The sequence below is a fragment of the Megalobrama amblycephala genome, linkage group LG9 (genome assembly GCF_018812025.1).
Source record: "Megalobrama amblycephala isolate DHTTF-2021 linkage group LG9, ASM1881202v1, whole genome shotgun sequence".
Taxonomy (NCBI): domain Eukaryota; kingdom Metazoa; phylum Chordata; class Actinopteri; order Cypriniformes; family Xenocyprididae; genus Megalobrama; species Megalobrama amblycephala.
In genome coordinates this window covers 16,340,502-16,363,003 of record NC_063052.1, presented here as the reverse complement: position 1 = coordinate 16,363,003, position 22,502 = coordinate 16,340,502, and the positions used below count along the sequence as shown (strand labels likewise).

The window sequence follows — 22,502 nt, the reverse complement described above, 5'->3', positions numbered from 1 at the left end:
GCTTGGAATTCCCATCGCCCTGGAAAAAACGATGGGTCCTGCCAAATCCATCGAATTCCTCAGAATTAACTTAGATTCAGTAAAATACCAGGCTTCCCTGCCCAAAGAAAAAATCAATAGGATAATCCTCATCTCTTCTAGCCTCCTAGAGAGTTGAAATTGTTTAAAACGCAAACTCCTGTCCCTGCTCAGCCACTTAAACTTCGCCATGCGGATCATTGCACAAGGCCACCTTTGCATCACACATCTCCTCTCACTCGCCTCTTCGGTTCACGCACTAGAGGACCTAATTTCCATAACTCAGGTGTGTTGCGATGAACTTAGGTTATGGATAACATTCCTTAAACAGTGGAACGCTTTCGCTTTCTGTTTCAGAAATTCAGGACGCTGGCTCCAGAGGCGGACCAATTCCCAACTCCAGTACCTCACTTTTCAGAACTAATATTCTTGTAACCCACCCATTAAAACCCCTCCTCGACGCGTCACTCAACACAATCCTCCAAGCATTTTCCCAAGCATTGTCAGGTCCATCAAAGGCTACATAAGCAGCATTCAGTTGTTTCATAAATTGATGTGCGGCACTCCCTCCACTGAGATAAATATTTCAAAAATCTCCCTCCTAATCAAAGGGATTCAACAATCCCAGCCCATCCATTCTGACGCCAGACAACCCATAACTCTACACGTTCTCACAAAATGCATTTATATCCTCCGCACAGACTACCAGCCTCTCAATACTACCCGCACACTCTACACTGTTTATTCTAGACTTTTTTGGTTTTCTTAGATGCTTGGAACTCGCTTTCACTTCCAAATTAGATCCAAAAATCCACCCCTTCATCGCAGACTTATCAGTTCTTGATAATGATACAATCTCATACTTGATTAAACTAAGCAAGGAAGACCAAGCTAAAAAGGGACACTTCATCTATATTTTCAACCTTTCTTCAGCAATCCAACCATACCAGTGCTTTTTTGCGTACCTACAATTAAGAAGCTCTCAGGCTAAATCCCCTTACGAACCCCTATTCATAGATGACTCCCACAAACCCGTTACATGCTTTTGGTTCCAAAAGCACCTAAAATCTGTTCTTCAACAGTCAGGCATCCCAGCAAAAAATTACCCTAGTCACTCTTTCCGCATTGGGGCAGCAACCTCTGCAGCCTTAAAAGGCCTCTCCCAGCATCAGATCCAAGCTCTCGGAACATGGTCCTCAAAGCTACATCAGAACCAACCGGTTCCACATCAGAAAAGCCCACCAAACCCTCATTGGTAAAAAAAAAAAAGACTCCCAGTTGACGTCCATCTTTTCTGGGCGAAGGCGAAGCTTACCCATCCAATGCCATGAGCTTTGGTCTCCCGTCAGATGCCGCGAAAACCCTCCCAGTTGAGCATAGGTTTTTTTCTTTCTCCGTCCAGTTAGTATTGATCTCACAGTGGACACTGCAAGAGCTGTTCTGGTAGAGCTTCCAGGTTTTTTCCTTCTCCGTCCAGCGAGTATCGATCTCCCAGCGGACACAGCGATAGCCCTCCCAGTTGGACATATGTTTTTTCTTTCTCCATCTGGCATGGCTTACCCGTCCATTGCCATTGATCTCCCATTGGATGCAGCAAGAGCCCTTCCAGTCATGCATAGGTTCTCTCTTTCTCCATCCAGTGAGTATTGATCTCACAGCGGACACCGCAAGAGCTCTCCCGGTAGAGCTTCCATGTTTTCTCTCTTTTGCCGAGGCTTACCTGTCCAATGCAGTGAGTCTTGATCTCCCGTCGGATGCTGCGAGAGCCTCCCGCTCGAATATCTATGCTTTACTCTCCGTCCGCCTGTCAGCGAGGATTACCCATCCAATGCCGAAAGTATTGAACTCCCATCGGATGCTGCAAAGTTCTCCGGGCTGGGCATTCCAAATTCTTTCATTCTGCAGTTGGCCGATAGGACCTGCTCACCCAACACCATGAGCTGCTCCCTTTGGAGGCTACATAGGCCCTCTCGGTTGGTCGTTTGATCCTCACCGCTCCCCCGTCCATCAATTCACAACATTCACTGGCCAGTAAGGCCCGTCTGCCCGGCGCTGTGAGCTGAATTTTTCGAGCTCTGAGCCCTCCCCCCGGACAACACACCAAATATGCATAACTTTTACTTTATTTAATTATATGTAAATGTAAACTCGTGAAATTATGATTTATTAACAAAGTTCGAGAGGAGCATGTTCAGACAATTAACCTAATTAGCTCATATGTATTGTATTTAATTTATTAAGTGCTTGTTTGTGGATTTTTAATGATATTGGGATGGTTGCTCCATGATCTCTGCATGCTGGACGTGTGGGTGAGTTTAATTTTATTATTGTCAAGCACTGTATTAAACAGTTAATGGTTGTGTATGATGATACAATGGGACTGGAAAATCTTATTCAAAAAACCATCCGCGTTGCCTAACGTTATTTCTGCATGTGCGCTCAAAACCCCCACTGCAAATCCTTTGCCCGCCACACCATCTGTCGCCCTTTCAGCACCAGAACAGATGCAGGTGGATTCCTATCGCCTGACTTAAGTGGAGCGTCAGAGAAGAATGCAACATCTTTGTTTATACTGTGGGGGACTTTGTTTACCCAGCGATGATTACAATCCAACTGCCCTCTCGTATTGCTCCTCTTACAAGAACTATTGTGCATATCCTCAACTCTCATGTCCTTATCGACTCCGGCTCCGCAGGAAACTTCATCAGCAACCAAATTCTCCAGAAACTGAACGTACGCCTTAAATAATGCCAACAGGATCTCCATATACAAACCATCCAAGGAAAGCCGCTGGGCCGTGGTCACATTCGGCATTTCCCCCCCACGCTGACGCTCCACATCGGCTGTCTTCATATAGAGGAAAACACGTTCATGGTGCTGGAAGGTTCCACCGCGGACATCATCCTGGGATGACCTTGGCTAACACGGCATCAACCGGACATCCAGTGGAACACTGGTGAGATCCTCAAGTGGAGTGATGCATGCTTCAAGAACTGTTTATCTCCTATCAGAAAGTCATCTTCGAATCTCCAACCTTCTTCCTCCAACTTCAATGTCCTTCCTATCCTCCCCACCTCCATTCGAATGCGCTACGTAAAATTTGTGTGTTTTTCGAAAACGGTTTAACAAATCGACTTGAATTCCATAACTTTTTGTTGGCATGGTCTGACGATGATCTGATTACATTTTCGTGAAAATCTGAGCAAAGGCCTAGGAGGAGTTTGTCGGAAAATTCAAAATGGTGGAAAATTACGTAATTTTGTTTCTAGCCCTTGCAGTTATTAGCATTAATGTGAGTGCTTTTTTTGGACAGTTGGTGGCGCTAGAGGGATTGACTTAGAGACTTCAAATTTTCTGTGGTGACAGTTGAGGCTGTCCTGTCTGTTTGCCAAATTTTCATACAGATTTCATCCTCCTTGTACTTAATTTCAACATTTATTCTCCTTATCCTGTCCTATGCAAAGCATGCTGGGAAATAGAAATCCACTGCCTAATTTCCGAAGTTATCAAGACAATTTCATGAAGTTACTGCAACCTAATAAAAAAAAAAAGCAAATTAACGCAGACATTTGAGTTTAAATTAGACGATATTAAGTTGATATAATGATCAACATTGTTATGTCAACAGAACTCTACAAAATAATGTTTGCAATTTAAAAGGTTTAATTAAACAATAAATTAGAATTTTTAACTTGCAACCATGCATTTATTTAAGCTGTGGTAACAGGTCCATGAATTACATAAGTGTACCATCTGGGACAGGGTCAAAGTGTGGACTCATAGGAAGACGAGGGTTTCATTTGGGACAGCGGCAATGAAAGTTAACGAGAGCAGGTCATTTACTTAAAAGGCTAATTCAAAGACACACTGATTCGTTGACTTCACTAGTCAAAAATAACTACATTTGATTTGAGACTTCATTCATATGACAAGCGGTTTGTTTAAATCTCTAAACCAATAATATTGATGTTTGCTTTAACAAACAAATAATATTTGACATTCCATTTAGCGATGTTGACAAAGTATACATTTGAGTGGCTTATCTTTTATCTGTTTGTTTGTGTGTCTAGGTCTTTCAGCGAAGAAAGGATGGGAAGACAAACTTCTTCAGGAGCTGTCGGGAATACAGTAGTGGATCCGGAGTGCTGGATGGGGAATTCTGGCTCGGTGAGAAATTAAATCAATTAGTTTCCTGTGAAATATTACAAATCACCAAACTGACAGCCCAGATCTGGGTTTGTAGGTTTGCATTGCAAACCATGCAAGTCAAACAACAGCCGAAGAAGGTTAGCGCTGCCCTCTAGTGGACTGATTATGATAGTGAAAGTGACATTTGTGGGTAATGAGGGTGGAATGAGAGTGTTCATTCACTCCTTCCTGCCAGTACTGAGACTCGAACACTCGAGTCTGACTCTAACCATTAGGCCACGACTGCCCCAGTTAACTGACTGTGTCTTCTGCTTTAGGAAACGAGCTGCTTCATAACTTCACTAAGATGAGTCCAATGACCCTCAGAATCGACCTGAGAGCAGGAGACGAGTCCGTTTACGCACGTTATTCCTCGTTCTCCGTGGAAAATGCAAAAAAACACTACACCATCAGAGTCTCGGGATACTCTGGCACAGCCGGATGAGTCTCTAAACGTGCAGATAGATCAGTGTTTCTCAACTCCAGTCCTCGGGACCCACTGCTCTGCACAAATAATGTATCCCTTATTTAACACACCTGATTTAGATCATCAGCTCATTAGGAGAGTCTGCATGAACTGAATTGAGTGTGTCATATAAGAGAGACATACAAAATGTGCAGAGCAGTGGGTCCCGAGGACTGGAGTTGAGAACCACTGATATAGCTGAACTAGCCAGGAAAGAAGAGGCTGTAGAGATGTAGTATGGTATACTTATGAAAGTCTGCATTTATTCCTGAACAGGCGACTCGATGTCGTATCATAACGGCCGGCCGTTCTCCACGCGGGACAGAGACCCTCAACCGTTCATCACGCGCTGTGCCATGTCTTACAGAGGCGGCTGGTGGTACAAGAACTGCCATGAGGCAAACCTCAACGGCCTGTACAACACCAACAAAAACCACCAGGTGCAGCCGACTGACACATGCGCTCATATACAGAGATCAGTGTCAACCAGTGCATCGATATGATGTATCAATGCACTGAGGAATAAAAATCAACATGCACATTTATTTTCTCTATAAATGATTTTTTAACAACTGGAGTGTCTCATTTTGCTTTCCTCAATTTGCACATTTTAGTAAACAGACTTTCTTGATTGTTCATTGTCTCATTGCACACGCTGCAAAAATGCTTTTCTTACTTAGTATTGTCGTTTCCAGTCTAAATATCTACAAATTCTTAAATCCAGATGCTTTTACTAGATAAGTAAAATGGCATAAGATATTTTTTCTTGTTTTCTGGGGGAAAAAATCTAAACTATCAAGTGAGTTTTTGCTTAAAACTATCAAAATTCATCTGCCTAATGGTGGTTAGAAAAATAATCTGAAAAATAAAGTGCTACCAATTTTTCTCTCTCTGGAAACAAGACAAAAATACTATGTAAGAAAAGCAATTTTTTCAGTGTTAATGATTTTTCTCTCTCTCTAAATTATTATAAAAAAAAATAAAAAAATAAAAAATAAAGTGTATTTTTTGTTGTGGATGTGTCGATTAGGATACAGGATAGACCCTTTTCACATTTCCAGGTTTCTCAGAAGCAGAAGTCATCATAGTTGGGTAAACTTTTATAGACTTTTAAATATATATAAACCTTTAAATATATATAAACTTCATTAAATATATATTTTTTGTGTTTCCATTTGTGCAAATAGCAAAAGAAAAACTACACAATAGTGTTTGCACAACTTTCAAATAGAGGAAAAAATAGAGAGTGATTGATAACGGCAGTCAGAAGAGAGAAAGATGTCATTTTTAAACTAATTTTTTTTTTTTTTTTGCATTTTGATGCAAAGTATAGTGCTATATAAATGTACATAATTAAAAAAAAAAAAACTTATGATATTGATGACCATTAAAATGCATCATCACAGTCTGTGAAAAGGGTCTATTTGCCATTTTCAAACATTTGTTATATTTTGGCATTTGTGACTGTAACTGGTTATGATTTACACCTTTTATATGCATTTAATTTTCTTTTATTAAAATATGACCATTTTATATTAAGTGTGACACTTTCAACTAGTCTTGACATGAATGCAGTTGTAAGGTGCGTTTGCATGTCTGATTTCTTTCAGGGAGTGATCTGTGCAGTGGAATAGGCAACATTTTCTCCATCCCCTTCACCGAGATGAAATTCCGTCCCGCTTCATTCCGGCCCTAAGTGAGGGAGAGACGGGACGAGGCGAACGCTCTCCCTTCATGGACAAACATCTACACATGCTCACTGAAAAGCATCATTATTGCACGTATATCCTCACCATCATCACCACATATACACACGTACTCCACCTGAAATGCGTCAGGGCTGTTTATGTGTAGCCCGTATATTGTATTGTACAGTTGTTGGATTGTCTGTGCGTCGTGACGCTCCGCAGCAGCTGTAGGAAATATTATGCACTGCCTTCTTCACTACGATCAAGCTGCGGACCGGAGTCACGTATATCAGCTTGAACTGTCAAGAGTCATATTGCATTGTATGTAACATATTTCAGTGTCATTCAGAATGATTTCATAAAATAAAATAAAAAAGCTGTAAGTGGTTGTTGCTGTTTTTGATATGGTTTTGGCAATAGATTCTGAAAGAACTATTTTAAATGGTGTTATAATCGTTATTCAAATGTTTAAGGTAAGTTCATTACAAGTTTTGAATAATTAAGACTAAGACTTAATGATCATTAAGATTTAGTGTCTTCTGCTCACCATGACTGTATTTATTTGATCAAAAATACAGTAAAAACAGTGAAATATTATTCCAGTGTAAATCAGCTGTTTTCTATGTGAATATATAGTAAAGTGTAATTTATTTCTGTGATCAAAGCTGAATTTTCAGCATCATTACTCCAGTCTTCAGTGTCACATGATCCTTCAGAAATCATTCATGATTATCAAACATTTATGATTTTCAATGTTGAAAACAGTTGTCCTTTTTTTTTTTTTTCTTCAGAATAATTAATGAATAGAAATAGAAAGCTTTTTTAACATACACTAGTGTTTAAAAAATTTGGGGTCGGTAAGAATTTTGTTTTTGAAAGAAATTACTACTTTTATTCAACAAGGACAAATTACATTGATCAAAAGTGACAGTAAAGACATTTATAATGTTCGCAAAAGATTTCTACTTCCAGATAAATGCTGTTCTTTTGTCCAGTGTTCTTCACAGAGAGATAAACCTCAGGTATGCTCTGATAAAAACTCAGTAAATCATTTGACAAACTGTCACTGAGCCAAATGTTTTTTATTTGTTGCATTTCTAGAATGTTTTCCTGACTGAAGATGGTTACCTCAATCTAGGTGATTTTGGATGCTCAAAAGCATTGGAAAGGTGAGGGGGAAAAACAGTAACATAATTTGTTAAACTTGATTTTTCTTGGCATTATCAGTTTAAGATGACATGTTTGTTTTTCTTTCATGCACTGAAGCCGGTCTGTCAGCTGCAGTGATCGGAGCAGCTGGAGGAATCACACTGGTTTCACTCTTGGTGCAGCTCTGATTGTCACAGGTGTTGGTGTTGGAGCTGCAGGTGGTGCAACAGGTACCTGTTTCTAACATTGCCAATGCAGTCAAACAAAAATCACTATGTGAGAGCCTTGAAAAAATGGAGCAGATTATGTAAGCACATTGATTTTCAATTCACTGAATGCATGTTTGATAACGTACAAATTTTCATGGAGGTTAAGCAGAAGTACAGCAGCGTGTGCCGCAGAAATCATGCATCTACTGTATGTCTGCTGGCAAATGTTGGTAGAATTGGTGCTCAGGCTGCCAAAGTAGGACAAGCCAGCAGCTTCAGGAGTTTTGAGTGCAGTCTTTGTCATTGCTAATGTGAGACAAATCAGCTCAAATGAAATTATTAATTAATTTAAAGGGGATCTTTAAAAGAGTCACTTAGTTTATGACCGAGTCTTGAATTCGTCTACCATAACGTTCTACTAAGTTAAGCATAAGTTCTGTAGCAGATATGAATATCCGACTATCGTGAAAACACTATTTATTAGCAAAGTAACATCAGATTGGCAGTTTAAGGCATTAAATTCTTAAGCACATAACACAAGACACTTCTCTTTAAAAATCTACAGGAGACTTTATTGATTATTCTAACACAAACTAATATCTAACACACACACACACACACACACACACACACACACAAACACACACATATATTTTTCGCTTGGGATTTTGTACATGGATTGAATTGTAAATTCAACATGTTAAATATTATTTTTTTTGTACCGCTTAAGTGGCACAAGACATTCCCTGGAGGGTTACAAACACACTTTCCACTCCTAAAGAATGGAATGGTAATTTCATGTCAGTTCATGTGCATGTAAAGGCAGACATCCCAAAACGTTTGGGCAATATAGTGTATACAGTTGCAAGAAAAAAGTAAGTGAAGCCACTTGCAGAATCTGTGAAAATGTACTTATGTACATTACACTTACACTGTACAATGTACTTATACTTATACTTATGAATGGGGTTATTTTAATAAATTCAGCTTTTTTTTTTTTTGTCTTGTGAACTAAACTAAACTATTCATTCATTTTACTCTCGTATTGAGGGGAGTACAACCACTCATCCTAGGATCTACTCAGCTTCTGATAAAAGCGCTTAGGAGGCTGTGCGCTAGAGAACGCTGGTACAGGGGAGCACAAACCAGCCTGGGGCCAGTCTGAACGGGAGACTTCACAGAAGTCTACAACCAATGACTAGCTTAGGTAGCTAAGCACAATTACACAGTCAACCCAGAGGGAAGTACGAAGCTCAACCTAACAGACAGCCAGTACTGTGGCCACATAGTCATGGAGGCCGGAACAAAGGGCCTACAACATAACTAGAGTTCTTAAAATGAACTAAGCATTCCACAGAAACTCAACACATGAGGCGATATTCCGGGATGGCCCGTAAGGCCAAGCACCTGAAACATAGCATGCTGGAAGCATGACCACCAAGTAATTAAGTAGCTGTGAGTGCCCATGAAAACAGCTCGTCCAACACAATCCAACGAGCAGTGTACTCGGTAAAAGCACCTTTCAACTCTTTAAGAAAGAGGAGTACAGCGTACGCCATCACGCGCTAAAGAAGGCCCCATGGGCCTATAACCTCAGCAGACACGTGGCATCAGCTCATGGCAGTGTTATCAAGGTTCGGGCTAAACAGACCGACTACAAAAGGAGGTCATCAGTCAGCCCGAGCCCCGGCCAGCCAGCGACAGAAATCATTTTACTGCTTCAGTAAAAATAGTAAGAAAGAAAAACCTTGAAAAGGTAAATGCCAGCATGCTCCACAGGAGGCCCTTAAGGCCTACCCATCGCACGCGGCGTCAGCTAGTGGCCACTAAAGCAAAACAGACTTAAAATACGTCATTTCTTGTCATAGAGACATAAGTAATATATCAATTGAAACTATAGAATGTCTTCTTTTATTTGTGTACACTCAGAGTAAAAACACAATGTTGTGCTTTTTGTAAAATAAAGAAAACTAACATGATGCGTGATCTCTCATCTCCCTCTGAACGAAGTCCAATCTGATAGTTCTCAGAAAATGAACTGTAACTTACTAATGACAAAAAAAATGACACTTATGTCTAAAGGAACGTTGAAATGTCAGGTTTCAAATCGTGCAAGTCAAATCGAAAACAAACATTCTGTGTTTATGTAATCTGTATGAAAAGAGAGCCATGTCAGAAGTCCGTGATTCAGCTCATTATCCGCTAATGCGGCCACGCCCACGGTTAAAGCATGAAGAAGGAAGAAATCAAAAGTTCTTTAAAGCCTAAAAGCACTTTCACTATCAAGCCAGAAGGTGGCCTTAGAAAAAGGCCAGCCGACAGCCTAACTGTAAAAACACCTGAGCAAGTAGAAATATATATATATATTTATTGGAGGTGAAAGAAGAAGAGGAGAGGGTAGATATAAATCGCCCTTAAAATAGCTGGGGAATCGATTACAAACGCAACAGTGTTTACAGTCGATCACCCATTACTCTCGTTTCTTCCTCCTCCCGTCTGTCTGGCTCAGATCCAAATCTGAACGGCCAGGGGTTTTTCCATGCCCTCCCAATCTCAAACGCGGAGATCAGGAGAGAATGGAAAGTCTATGGGAGGCGCAACATTCATGGACAGAAAGGAACCGTTCGTCAAACCATCCGCGCACGGCCCCTTTCTTAACGCACACTCACGGCAGCTGCAGCCTGCCGAAAAGCGCGTCCCAAAAACACAGCGGCTCACATACCCAGCAGCCAGAGGAGCGGTCGCTGTTGGAAGCGGCGACATCAAACACGGACGTCACAATCATCTAACAATACACCCTCGTCAGCCCCGGGAAGCCGAGAGAAAGTATAATTCTCTCAGACTTCCCAACGAGCTCACCTGCGAGCCCTATGACTGCAGCCGCCGTATTGCCTCAGCACACACGGGGCTAGAATCACAGGCACAGATGCAGACACCTCCTCCCTCGGAAAGAGTGTCAAACGAGAACAGAGCGTCCAAACAGAAGAGACGCTCGCAGTGAATAATAGACAAACACAAATAGACGGCGCCCTCAAGCAACATCTATGCGTTCGCTCCTCTCCAGACAGAAAAACGCCAGAAACGTGTACATCAAGTGTCAAACCCAGGGGACACGGATGAACACATTCTCCTGAACGTTTGCAGACAAAAAAGAAGTAATTTCCTACCGGAGTTTGAGAAACAATGGCACGAACAAAACTGTACCGAAAAGACGAAAGGCTGTTGACTGCTTCCTCAGACGCTCCCTTTATACGTCACGGTTCGCGCAGTTTGACGTCATAGGCTGTCGCCGGCCAATAGGATTGGAGTGTTGTGATTTTTGGCATTTCGAACACGAGTCATGAGTGACGTTCCCCATAGCGCAGTTTCAAGCGCAGAGTCTCGTTCCCTTTCGAAAGGGATATGTTATTTTTTATTATTTTATGTTAAACAGGGAATCTTGCTCTTGGAGCCACAGCTGTCCAGTCTTCCACATACGATCAATTAGCAGCTGCTCAAAAAGCTATCGATGGCAACAGGAATTCAATTCGCAAACAGGGATCATGCAGTCATACTAAAGATGAAAAAGACCCCTGGTGGAGAGTTGACTTGTTGGAAGTCTACGAGGTAACCAGAGTTAGCATCACTAATCGTGGAGATGGTTATGCACAGAGAATAAATGGTGCTCAGATCCGTATCGGCAACAGCCTGGAAAATAATGGCAACAATAATGAGCTGTAAGTTTTGTCTCTCTCTTGATACTTACACAAATGGTTAGAAAATGAGTAAATAAGGTAAAATTACTTTGAATAAATCCTTTTAATACAAACTTGCCTTTGACAGAAGTATATTTCATATGATTCATGCCGTTTTGATTCGCCCCTCTCTATTTCTCTGTTACTGTGTTTCTTCACAGGGCTGCGACTGTTGAGTCCATCCCACCTGGAGACACAAAAACATTTGAGTTTAAGCCTATTAAGGGACAATATGTCAACATTTTTATCCCTGAACGCAATGAATATCTCACACTGTGTGAGGTTGAGGTGTTTGCAGGTGAGTGATAAAAGAAGAGAGACATGGTGTGTAGACATTTGTACTATATGTACTATTTATACTATGTGTACGTTCCCTTAATGATTGTTTGTTCTGTTTTCATTGGCAGATTAAGTGGAATGAGATGATGTTACACCACAGTCCACTGATCCTATAAGCAAAATAATAAACTAATGTTTTCTGAGCAATACTGATGTTGCACTTTTTTCATTGTTTTCATTTTACCTGTGCACCTTTTATTCTTAAGATAAAAGATAAGTTTCAGTGCACATTCAGTAAAGGAATGAAATGGTTCTTAAAATGCACCTATCTTTTACCCATCTTTGTTTATCTTTGCTTTCTACATGAATAAATTACTTTAGCATTGCATGTTGTATTTCATGTTTCTGGATCAAAAATGCACAATAATGAGGAGGTGTAGTCTTACTACCCATCTAGGGTTGAGGAGCTGGTAACTAAATACATTTTAAATACATAAACTACATTTTTCAAAAAAGAGAAAGAAAAGGAAAACACAGAACAAGGATATTGAACCTTCTGTTCCAGAATCAAGAACACAACCACCAATTCGACCAATGTTAACTTTAAATTTTCTGTTATAAAGAGTAAAAAATTGACAAAAACCATATCACAAATATTAATATCAAAAAGAATAATAATGAAAATACAGGCAATAGCTTCAGGGAAGAGCTTGGCCAAAATAACAAACAAAGCAAAAAAAACTAACTAACCCAAAAATCTCTCTAAATTACCTGGAGAAAAATAATCCAAAAATAAATAAATGACATAAATCTTCCCTCTCTCCCTGTAACCATAAACAGGAGAAAATGGCTCCCTCCACTTTCATTCCCCAAAACAAGAAAGAACGATGAACTGAATACAGCTGGTCAGTCAGAGCACCTGTTATGATGGAGGAAGAAAAAGAGAGCAGAGAACAAAAAATACATCTGAATACAACACAAAATATACAGAAGTAAATATATAACAAAATGCTAGAATAAACGGTAACACTTTAGAATACTGATCCTTCATTAATGAATAACTACACAGGAACAAACGAGTAATGCAGTATTAACACTCTAGTAACTACTATTAACTAACAATAAACTCCGATTAATGAATTAGTAAGTAATAGAGCTCAGTTGAAGGTGGTAGTTCACTATTAACTAATCAGTAACTACTGTTTTTTTTCATTCCTCCCAGAGAACTACTAAGAACTACTATATACAGGTTCATAATTAACATGAATGTTGCATAAAGTATAATTAATTCTAAAGTAAAGTCCTTGGTAACCCACTAGTAATGACTGAAGTATTACCAAATACTTAAGAAGGAATTACTAATTATTTGGATCAGTATTCTAAAGTGAAAAACATGATAACTCTCTAGTAACCACTGGAGTCACTGTAAACTTTTGATGTTTTTGCATGTTTTGTACAGTAATTCCTTATGATATATTTGGTAACACTTAAGTAATTACTAGTGGGTTAAAATGATCTTCACTTTAGAATACTGATCCAAATAAATAGTAGTTCCTTTATAAGGATGTAGTAACACTTAAGTAATTACTAGTGGGTTACTATGATCTTCACTTTAGAATACTGATACAAATAAGAAGTACTTACTTTAGAGTTATATAGTAACTCTTGAGTTATTACTATCCAATACTTTACAAAAACCTCAAAAGTTTACAGTGACTCCAGTAGTTACTAGAGAGTTATCATGTTTTTCACTTTAGAATACTGATCCAAATAATTAGTAATTCCTTCTTAAGTATTTGGTAATACTTCAGTCATTACTAGTGGGTTACCATGACCTTTACTTTAGAATTAATTATACATTATTCATTATTCACATTAATTACAAACATCTATATAGTAGTTCTTAGTAGTTCTCTGGGAGGAATGAAAAAAAAAACACAGTAGTTACTGATTAGTTAATAGTGAACTACCACCTTTAACTGAGCTCTATTACTTACTAATTCATTCATCAGAGTTACTTGTTAGTTAATAGTAGTTACTAGATTGTTAATAATGCATTATTCAGTTCAGAATTAATTATGATTGTGCCCCCTCAAGTAAAACATGGAATTAGTTTTCACTGCTATGCCGATGATACTCAGTTATATATCTCATCACGACCAGATGAAATCTCTAAATTATCCAAACTGACAGAGTGTGTTAAAGAAGTAAAACATTGGATGACTAGTAATTTTCTTCTATTAAATTCAGATAAGACTGATATATTACTTATTGGACCAAAAACCTGTACACAGAATCTCTCAGACTACAATCTGCATTTAGAAGGATGTACTGTTACTCCATCCTCGACAGTTAAAGACCTGGGTGTTAGTTAATAATGAGTTAATTATGATGTGCCCCCTCAAGTAAAGTCATGACATGATGCACATATCACACATCATTAACTAATATATGAATAAACACTATAGAGTGCCATTCTTATTCCTTTACACCCCGGTACAAAAAACTAAAATAAAAAAGTATTTGTATTTTATTTTTATTTATATAATTAAACATATATGGACTTGAAAGCAAGCCATAAACATACCTGTAAAGACACACATAAGGCACATTTACATGTAAAATAGCGCGCGTCCGCAAGCTAATGCTAATCAAAGCATATACATTTAAACGACAAAAATACAAATACAGTTAATAACTGCACATAACCTCCTGAAAATCCCAATAAAACATACATGTAAATATGTCTTTAATTATTAATTCGGCTTACCAAAGCAGTCAACATTTATTAGTTTAAAATGCCAGCAACACAACAAACGCGCCAAGAGAACACCTAGCGTGCGCCACTAATGAGTGTCCCACCAGAAACAAACCCTACATACTTTAGTTCCGGGAATAAACTATGACTATTTAGCTATGACTAAATATAAATGAACTGTAAAAATCAGAAAACAGTTTAGATCAAATTAAATTTATTAGTGGTAGTTAGTCTATTTTCCACATTTGATTAGACACATCTATGTAATTAATGGCTAAATAATCATGTGCCATTGCAATTATTTGTCACAAAGCTGCAGATGGCAGATTATGATATTACAGTGTAAATTATGACAGTATTAAATCACGTTTAATTCAAATTCAGAGTACTTCTTGTTTACTCTTATGGAGGCTGATTTATTTAGTTTACCCCTAAATGTTAATTAATGCATTAATTATCAAACATGTATTAATGCGTAGTTAAGGCTGCTGTTTTCATGCATGAATCCTTATGACTCCTGTCGTAGTTAAGGATCACTCTTCATTAGTTCATGATTAGTTCATATCTTAACTAATCATGAGTTCATGTTGAAGTAACTATTAATTTAGGTATTAATTCATGGTTATTCATGTACTGTTATTGTAAAGTGTTACCAAATGTACTTATGTACATTACACTTATACTATACAATGTACTTATACTTATGAATGGGGTTATTTTAATAAATTCAGCTTTTTTTTTTTTGTATAGTGAACTAAATGTAAACATCTTTTATGTAAAACATCTTACTCAGGACAGTACTAAATAAAAAAATAATATGCATTTTGTATGATCTCTCTTATTTTATTAAAATTATTGACATTTTCACAGATTCTGCAAGTGGTTCACTTACTTTTTCTTGCAAATGTATATAAGGCACCTACTGGTGTTTAATTAATATCATCTGCAGCAATTTTGAGTCTGTTTCTGTCAAAGAGAGTGAATTCATTGAAGTTTCTTCTGGTTTAAGAGAAACGCTCTTTGGAATGCATAGCTGGGCAGAGCCGGTGTCCTGGAGGATGTCACTGTTTAGGCCTGTGGTCATCTCTGTTTCCGGAGGTTGTGGATTTACACATTAAGGACACAAAGGTGTTATTTAGCCATTAGGTCTTAAAGTTTGTGGAGCAAAGGAAGGTCTCCTTTATTGATCAGCTCTGTCAATACAAGCCCTGGTTTGAGATCTTTGGAATGTGGGTTTTTACAGGATATGCACAGGCAAGTACAAACATTTTCTGAGTGTTTAACTCATATTGTGCTGCATCACAATATCCAAGCCCCGTATCAAGGAGAGTAATGGTCTCATAGTTTTGATGGGGAGGGTCTTAATTCAACAATAAATGGAGCATCATTTCTGAGCACAATATTATTCAACTAGACCCTCTTCACAGACTGCTGGTATGTATTAATATTCATATCTATGTTTAATAGCACATTTTTGGTTTGAAATGTTTTGAATGCATAATATTCCTCATATTAATAATATATTGGATAAATAACAAATCTAGCAATTGTTTATAAAAATATTAATTCCATTTATTATATACAAATTTATTATTTTGTTTAAAAGCAGATAACTGAATTGTGAAGGTCTTCTGTGAGGTTGATACATTGATGAATTCCAGGTGAGTTGAATGTTTATGCTCTCTCTACACCAGGGTAATGTTATAATTAGAATGTTAAAAAAAAAAAAAGGAATTTGTTGACTACAGTTTTTAAATCAATTTGGTATCACTTTCACTAGTGATACATTTTCAAAACTATTGGCACAAAACTCACACTTGTAACATCTTTTTGTTGGAAAAAAAAAAAAAAAAAAAAAAAACTAAAGTAGCTGTGCTGCTTATGTTTCCTTTCACAAAACCATTATAGTAAATGTCACATTCGTACTTCACAAAAACACAAAATAATAAACCAAGTGAGTTTGTTGATAATTAAGAGCAGCTAGATTAAATTACATTAAAACATCACAGTTACTTATTGCACAATGAGTTTCATTAGGTGGCAATCTTTCAGTCTTATGGAATGTACTGAAGCTCTCAGTTATACTATATCACTAAATTGGCTATTGAATAAATTTTTAATTTAATACAACATGTACTATTAATTGAACAAACCACTATACCAATCACTTTTGATTAATAACAACTGTTCTGACATAAAGAAGGCCTTGTTAGTGAAGAATCTGTTAGTGGTGTTTCTTTGAGAGCATGATATGCAATGGAGGTTTTACTAATAAAATTACATTTTAGTTGGATAAATTAGGGTGTAAAGATATAGTATATAGGAGTCTAGAAGTGTCTTGTTGCCCTCATTTCAATGCAATAATAACAAAAGAACATTCAACAAGAATCAAGTTGACAAGACAAGTAGTTGGCGATGTCACTTTGTAAAGAAAGATTACATGCCTTCGCATACGTGTTCTTATACAGAGTATTCACGCCAAATGTGCATTCCTATTCACCTTATTTTTATAGTTTTCACTTTGATATTCTTCTCATTATTTTCTTAGAGCAGCTAATAAATCGGAAGTCTTGCACATTTTGATAAATCTGCATCGACAAATAAGGGGTATAGACTAAGCACGTAATACACATGCGCATGACGTCACCGTTTTCACAGCTTACACAGAGATGACAATGGTACCGTTTTCAGAAACTTGCACTTTGAAACCTGTTTTCAAAAGTTTGCATTTTTAGGCCACCAAAATACATAAAAGGTTTTCTGTTTGTAGCTGAAAATGATGTTGTGTAAACACAGCCACCCCTGACACAAAGGCATTTAAAATCCAAAGAAAGGAGGCAGGTTAGTTTCAAAAACTGAAGCAGAGTTAAAGTTAATGAGATAATTAAACAATGAATTAAGTGATGATTGTGCATTAGTGATGAACACCTGCTGTCAACAAGCAGAATCAGTGAAGAAAAGAGAAACACAAGAACTACAACTGACTTCAGTCACAGCCTTATTAATTGCTTAATTATCTCATTAACTTTAACTCTGTTACTTTAACACTATTTAGAGAGGGACCATATGTGCTCTGAGCAGAGTTGATTTAACTGGGGATTTTACTGCGTAGTTTGGAAAGATTATAATGTTTTGGAATACAAAGCATAATATCTTTTAATAAGACAATTCCAAGTAAATATTGTTAATCTGTCTGAGATACTGGGGTACTCTATTTAAGTAAAGCACAGTTCATACAAAAATATCAGTATACAGTAAATATACAGTAAAACAGTTTTTCTATCAGTGAGTGCTGTGTGTACACTATTATTTAAAAAAAGTGTGATAAATAGCGTGTAGGGAAGTGGATTTTGTCAACCCACTCCCTGGACGTGTTATGGTCCAAGTTGGAAAAACAGAAATGATGGCCCAACTCGCAAAGCAGTAATGTGCAAAAAAAATAGGTGTTTTAATATAGAAGTGTGCAGTATACAAGGGAGTCCACAGCTGCTCAATAATAGTTAACTCTTCCACCGGCAAAACCAAAAATTAAATAAATAAATAACCAAATAAACAATGCGATAACGTATCCACAATACACTGTTTCACAGAGGGAATTAAAGGGTTAAATCGTTTGCGGCACTACAACTGCACGCTCACCCATCGGCCTACCAAAAGACACTGAATGAATCTTCAGATACTCTTTTATACTGTTGGCTCCTCCCCTATTAGAGCCAACCGTTTACAAAAATCAGGGGGAGTATTAAATTTTACCGTGCTTGAGTACTACATCAACTCACACCCAAAATCCACATCAAATATAAATAAACCCATAAAACACATATCATGATCACATAATATTCTTTAAAGACATAAATTAACACTCTGGGGTCGACGGTCACACCGGCGTGATCACCGCGTTTTTTTTCTAACCAGTGTGAAAGAGACTCAAAATACTCTGTCAGTGTTGCACATACAATTAAGAGTTATACACCATTTTAATCTGTGGAATATTTTCTTTTATTTGTGTACACTCAGAGTAAAAACAAAATGTTGTGATTTTTGTAAAATAAAGAAAACAAACATGATGCGTGATCTCTCGTCTCCCTCTGAACGAAGTCCAATCTGATAGTTCTCAGAAAATGAATTGTAACTTAGTGAATACTAATCACAAAAAAATTATACTTGTGTCTAAAGAGACGTTGAAATGTCAGGTTTTAAATCGTGTAAATGAAAACAAACCTTCTGTGTTTATGTAATCTGTATGAAAAGAGAGCCATGTCAGAAGTCCATGATTCAGCTCATTATCCACTAATGCGGCCACGCCCACGGAGTCAGCGCTATTCAGACGCAAATTCAGTCAATACATGCATACATCGTCTCAATCGTGTATTTATTGTCTTGAAAAGTGTTTTGAATAGCCATAGTTAGCGATCTCTGGCCTCTGTTAGTTGTTATTTCCTGGATTGCCTATTCTTCTTTGGCATTGGCATTTGTGGACTAAAAGTGTACAGAGCGCCCTCCGGCTGCAAGTATGAATTGTAAACACAGTATCCAGCGTTCATAGTGATAACAATAAATATTGAATAAATATTACTCCTCTGTATAGAAAATTGACATAAACATGAGAATCCATCAATATTTCTCCAAATGTGCATGCTTTTAAGCTAAAAGCCTATATGAAATGCCATAGAGGTAACATAACTGTTCAGACACTTTGTATCATAGAAATGCATTATATTTTAATAATAGAATACCATTATTTTAAATTGTAATAACATTTCACAGTATTGCTGTTTTTTCGGTATGTTTGATTTACATTATGATGAGCTTGAGACATAATCAACAGGGTTTTTTCACAGCTTACTTGACTGAAAGAGCTCATTATTATGCAGGTCATTAGAGCTCTTTATCTGATTCTTTTGTCTTCTCAGGTGAGAATCATCCATTATTCATGATTATTCATGCCTCCATGCATACTGTGTTTCTTGACCAAAGATGTTTTAGAAAATTTAAATCTCTCTATTGTTTTATATGAAGGAGTAGGAATGATAATTTGTACATCATTTTGAAGCAAAAACTCTAGTCTACAACCTCCAATACCCAGAAGTCTTGTGAACACAGATTTAATATATATTTTTTGGCTTTATTTCAGTGACTTAAGTTTTTTGTTTTTTCAATAACCACGCATAAACGTTATTCCTTCAAAAATACAAACATGTACATACATGTTCCTCACATATTATTGTAGCCTAGTTTGTCCTGAATACAGTGTAATGACACTTTTGTCATTAAAGGTCCCGTTCTTCGTGATCCTATGTTTCAAACTTTAGTTAGTGTGTAATGTTGCTGTTAGAGTATAAATAAAATCTGTAAAATTTTAAAGCTCAAAGTTCAATGCCAAGCGAGATATTTTATTTAACAGAAGTCGCCTACATCGAACGGCCAGTTTGGACTACATCCCTCTACTTCCTTCTTTAATGATGTCACTAAAACAGTTGTTTGACTAACCTCCGCCCACAGGAATACACAAAAAAAGGTGGCGTGGTCTTGTCGCGCTCCCACGGAGAAGAGCAAGAGTTGCGTTTGTAGAGTGTGTTTGTCGCCATGTCGTCGAAACGCTGTTATTTTCATCCCGCAGTCCAATCACCTTTGTTTGGCTTTCCCAGGGACGCTGTACTTAGAGATCAATGGTTACAATTTATGTTTAACTCGGTTCCCGAAAATTATAATTGTGGTATCCTTACTGCAATAGTTAATGTTGGACTGCAGTGCACATAATGGTCACAAGAGGGGACTATGTTTATGTATATGGCTGTTTTCCGTATGAGGTACTCTTCTGAGTGAGTGCTAACGTTGTACATTTTCTGTTGCTGCTTGTGGAGATTAAAGAGTTCAGTCTCTCGGGAATTATTGTCTTTTGTGTTCATTCGGCACAACACCACAATAATCCACATGTAAAACTATGTGCAGCACACGTTATGGTAAAAGGCGTGACCTTTCTGGGCAAGGTGCGCTCTCTCTATGGCTCTGGGTTCGCTAAGCTGCTGTCGAATCACAACACAGGAACCGCTGGCACAATCAGAACTCATTACGTATTTCTGAAGGAGGGACTTCATAGAACAAGGAAGTCATCAGCCCGTTTTTATGACAGTGGAAACAGCGGTATACAGATAAGTAAATTATGTGAAAAATACTGTGTTTTTTTACACGCGAAACATGAACACATGTTATATTGCACACTATAAACAAAATCAAAGCTTCAAAAAACCACGAAAAACGGGACCTTTAATATGTTTATGAACAACTGAAAAAAGCACAAATGTCAGGGCATGTCAAAACTTCTCCAGACCTCAAATCAGCCTCAGACCCCTGGGGGTTAATACAAACACAACAACATTTCCCACATCATACAACACATAGTATCCTCCGTTCTGTGTGGCGCCATTATTGCGGAGACGTGACAGAGTGCTATAAATAGCCCTCGAACCCAACAACCACGTTTGATCTCCATCTCTTCCGCACCCGGATTCACTTACTCCACATCGACTAACAGGTAATTATGTTTAAATGTATATGTATGCTTGTATATGCAAAGTGTGTTTATTATAGGGCAATAAGTACGCTGTGTTTAAACCAACAAGTGCTATGAGTCTCGTGTGCACCCGGACCATAGCGGTAACAGGAGAGGAGCGGCAAATTAATATGTGTGTGTGCGTGTCAGAGCCAGTGCCACGCTGCCGACAGATCAGGTCTCCCTCTTTACAGCGTGGATCACTGTCTTTGCATAGGGCCCAAGATTTGGTGCTATGCCACTGGCTACATCCCTGAGGTCGTTTAAATTTAAATGAATTTCATGTCATAGGATGTCATAGGTCCTTTGAAATGAGTGCATAGTTATCTTTTGCAGCTCAAAATTAAAAAAGTCCAGTGTAAGTCCAGTATTTGTCTTATTTGTATATATTTTTCTAAACCATTAAAGTGTCACGGACTGTAAATTAGAAAGTTATCCAGCTTAATGAGACCAATATATGCACAGAGTTTGGTGACTGTAGGTAAAACTTGTGGCAGAACGGTATCTGTTATTTATTTGTTTATGCTGTTGACCAATGAGACGAAGTCCATGCTTTGTGACGAGCTATTTAGGGAGGGGTACTTTCACGCGAACAGAAAGGGAAGTGAATGGTGGAAACCTGTATGAACATGAACGGAAGCGATGGGTGCGCTGTGCGAGGTCAAGCTATGGAAATGTGTGCTGGCTGAACAATAAGATAAGATGGTGCTCCGGTGCGAGAAATGAGTCTGCTTGGGAGGAAAAAGTGAGGTGAAAAGTGAGCAGTGACCAGATTGTGTGGCTTATGCTTCCCTGGGGTTGATTGCCGTGATGGTGGGATTGAGTCAAGTCAAGTCACCTTTATTTATATAGCGCTTTTTACAATGCAGATTGTGTCAAAGCAGCTTTACAGTGATAACTGGTATATAATTTTCTCTTAAAGAAAATGGTGTCATTGTCCATCTTAAGTAAATTCAGTATTGATTCATTCCGATGTAAGAATCAATAGTTATTAATTTAGTTAATTTATCTATATCAGCACTGGAGTAAACAGTGAAGTCATCATCAGTTCATTTCACATACAATGGTGTCAATGCAGGCAGATCAAAACACTGTTGAATAGCAAATGTCAAGTGTCCCCAACTAAGCAAGCCAAAGGCCACAGCGGCAAGGAACCCAAACTCCAACAGGTGACATCAGGTGGCAAACAAGTGTAAAAAAAAAAAAAAAACCTTGGGAGAAACCAGGCTTAGTTGAGGGGCCTGTTCTCCTCTGGCCAACAGTCCTTTGTTATGATTATGAATCTCTAGGATCAAGTTGTGTTTTTTTAATAAGAGGTTTAACAATAGCCAGCTTAAAAGTTTTTGGTACATATCCTAGTGATAAAGATGAATTAACGATATTAAGAAGAGGATCTATGACCTCTGGAAGCATCTCTTTCAATAGCTTAGTAGGTATAGGGTCTAACATACATGTTGTTG

General features: G+C 37.9%; 2 protein-coding genes across 2 annotated transcripts in view; both read left to right on the top strand.

Annotated features, from left to right (window-relative positions):
- LOC125276079 overlaps positions 1 to 22,502 on the top strand; it is a gene marked incomplete at its 5' end in the record, with an annotated part of 59,076 nt that overhangs the window by 27,297 nt on the left and 9,277 nt on the right. The window contains 5 exons of the mRNA XM_048203497.1: positions 4,089 to 4,185; positions 7,462 to 7,529; positions 7,627 to 7,739; positions 11,152 to 11,434; positions 11,614 to 11,750. Of these exons, the coding sequence (XP_048059454.1) occupies positions 4,089 to 4,185; positions 7,462 to 7,529; positions 7,627 to 7,739; positions 11,152 to 11,434; positions 11,614 to 11,750 (698 nt within the window). The remainder of the gene's footprint in view (positions 1 to 4,088; positions 4,186 to 7,461; positions 7,530 to 7,626; positions 7,740 to 11,151; positions 11,435 to 11,613; positions 11,751 to 22,502) is intronic.
- Positions 4,513 to 5,195, top strand: LOC125275150 (tenascin-R-like). The gene is made up of 2 exons (XM_048201849.1): positions 4,513 to 4,646; positions 4,949 to 5,195. The coding sequence occupies exons 1-2, from the start codon at positions 4,514 to 4,516 to the stop codon at positions 5,173 to 5,175; spliced, it is 360 nt and encodes a 119-aa protein (XP_048057806.1). The 5' UTR covers position 4,513; the 3' UTR covers positions 5,176 to 5,195.

What these genes read in the sequence shown, in the direction of transcription:
- LOC125275150 (XM_048201849.1), top strand. Translation starts at nt 4,514, where the DNA reads ATGAGTCCAATGACCCTCAGAATCGACCTGAGAGCAGGAGACGAGTCC. An exon ending in GGGATACTCTGGCACAGCCG is followed by an intron (nt 4,647 to 4,948) that starts GATGAGTCTCTA and finishes ATTCCTGAACAG; the next exon opens with GCGACTCGATGTCGTATCAT.